Here is a 1,844-nt window from a genome sequence, read left to right on the forward strand (position 1 = left end):
ACATAACGATGTATACGCATTGCTTATGAAATGAAAATTTTGTAAAAAAAAAAAAAAAAAATTTCATTATATCACAGTCTAAAATAGAAATATATAACATCTACTAAAATAATTTTTTTTTTTTTTTAAATTTTTATTTCAACCTTTAATTTATTTTTAAATCTTTGAATAATTTTATTTAAAAAAATAATTAAAATAAGTTTTTTTTTTTTTTTTTCAAATACCAGCAGTTTAATTTTAAAAGTCATAATTTTATAAATGATTTACTTTTTAAATAAATTTAATTTATAAAAATTAAAAATTGTAACTAATAACCAACACTTAACCTAGTCCAAACATATCCGCTTTGAAATTTGTCAGATTGTTGAAATACATGAGGATAAGGCGAGTTTCTCGATTTGAAATAATCAGATGGTGCATGCATAACAAATTTTAAACATTCTAATTTTCTTGGTAAATCTTCATCAGGTCCTATAAGAGAAAATAAATAAAAAAGGTAGGAAAACGAAAAATTGTTTTAAAAACATTTTTAAGGAACGATTATAAACGTAACGATATCATATAATAATTTTTAAAAAAAGGCTTTGACCTTTATTAGTTTTTTTTTAATTTAAGCAGGAATGGTAAAAAATTTTATAAGTACCTAAAATATATGATGATGGATCAAAATTTAACGAATCTGTGTTTTTTGTCGGCACTAACCAAGATATAACAGCACTTTTTTCACCATAGGCATCAGTCAATAATCCTAAAAAAATTTATCAAAATAACAAAATTAAATAAAAAATTAAATTAAATTAAATAAGATGCAAATTAAACACTGTAAAGAACCTCTGATTTGAGCATAAAATATTCCTCCACTGATATCTTCAACTTGAACTACATCTCCAACATGAATATAGCTTCCTTTATAAAATATATGGTTACTAGTTACAGTTGTCGCTACAGCTGATGGTGCTTTCATAGGCTAAAATTTTTTTTTTTTTTTTACAATAAATCATGTAAATAATTTTATATAATAAAAATAAAACTTGAATAAATTTCTTACTGTTTTTTTAAAGATATTTCTTCGACCCTTTCCTTTTGGCGCAAGTGGTTTAGGTAACGCATATGGATTAAGTCTAGTTTTATAATTTCTAGTCATTCTGGTACTTTTCCTGAGCATAATTTTTGAAGAAGTGGAAAATTCTAAGTTTTGATTTTTATTCGCGGAATTTTCTTCCTTTTGTTGAGATAAAACTAATTGCTTTTCTTCCTCTTTATGCTTTAAACTACATTCATTACAAATAAATCCAAGCTCCGTATTTCTCCACATAGCTGACTCCGTCCTTTGACACTGAATACATTCTGGCTTGACACCAAAAGGCATTTTAAAAATAATTTTTTTATTAGAATTTCAATATTTATTAATAACTTATAGCTTCGCTTATTTAAAATGTAGTGTCTTTAAGAACAAAACTATTTACACGATTTTACCCGTTAAAATTTCATAGAGTAAATTTTTCGTGGAATTAACATATGTGTTTCATATTTTCACCGCTACGAATAAAATAACGCTAGTGTTCTCGAGCGAAACTAAGTTCGGTAAATACAAAATGGCTTTTCAACGTCGAGGTTCTAGTTGTTTACAGTTTCAAATAAATAATTATTCGTTTTGAATCGGTACAATTAATATTATTAGTGTTTAAAAATGTGCGAATATTATGTGTTAGAGTGTTTTTAAAAATGATAACTAATTTAGTAAGGATATTTTTATATAAAAAATGGTTAATTTTGATTTTGTGTACCGCCCTTGGAAATATTTGTGTCCATGGTGAGTACAAACAACTATTTTTTTAAGTTCA

The 1,844-nt window shown here is 24.8% G+C and overlaps 1 protein-coding gene across 1 annotated transcript; it reads right to left on the reverse strand.

Moving 5' to 3' along the window:
• Window positions 1–307: 307 nt before the first annotated feature.
• On the reverse strand, window positions 308–1,369 carry Phum_PHUM206280 (uncharacterized protein; the record flags this gene model as incomplete). The annotated part of the gene is made up of 4 exons (XM_002425483.1): window positions 308–471; window positions 644–748; window positions 832–967; window positions 1,049–1,369. The coding sequence occupies 4 exons, from the start codon at window positions 1,367–1,369 to the stop codon at window positions 308–310; spliced, it is 726 nt and encodes a 241-aa protein (XP_002425528.1).
• Window positions 1,370–1,844: the final 475 nt, after the last annotated feature.

This window comes from Pediculus humanus, genomic scaffold, assembly GCF_000006295.1.
Source record: "Pediculus humanus corporis 1103172107559 genomic scaffold, whole genome shotgun sequence".
Classification (NCBI taxonomy): domain Eukaryota; kingdom Metazoa; phylum Arthropoda; class Insecta; order Psocodea; family Pediculidae; genus Pediculus; species Pediculus humanus.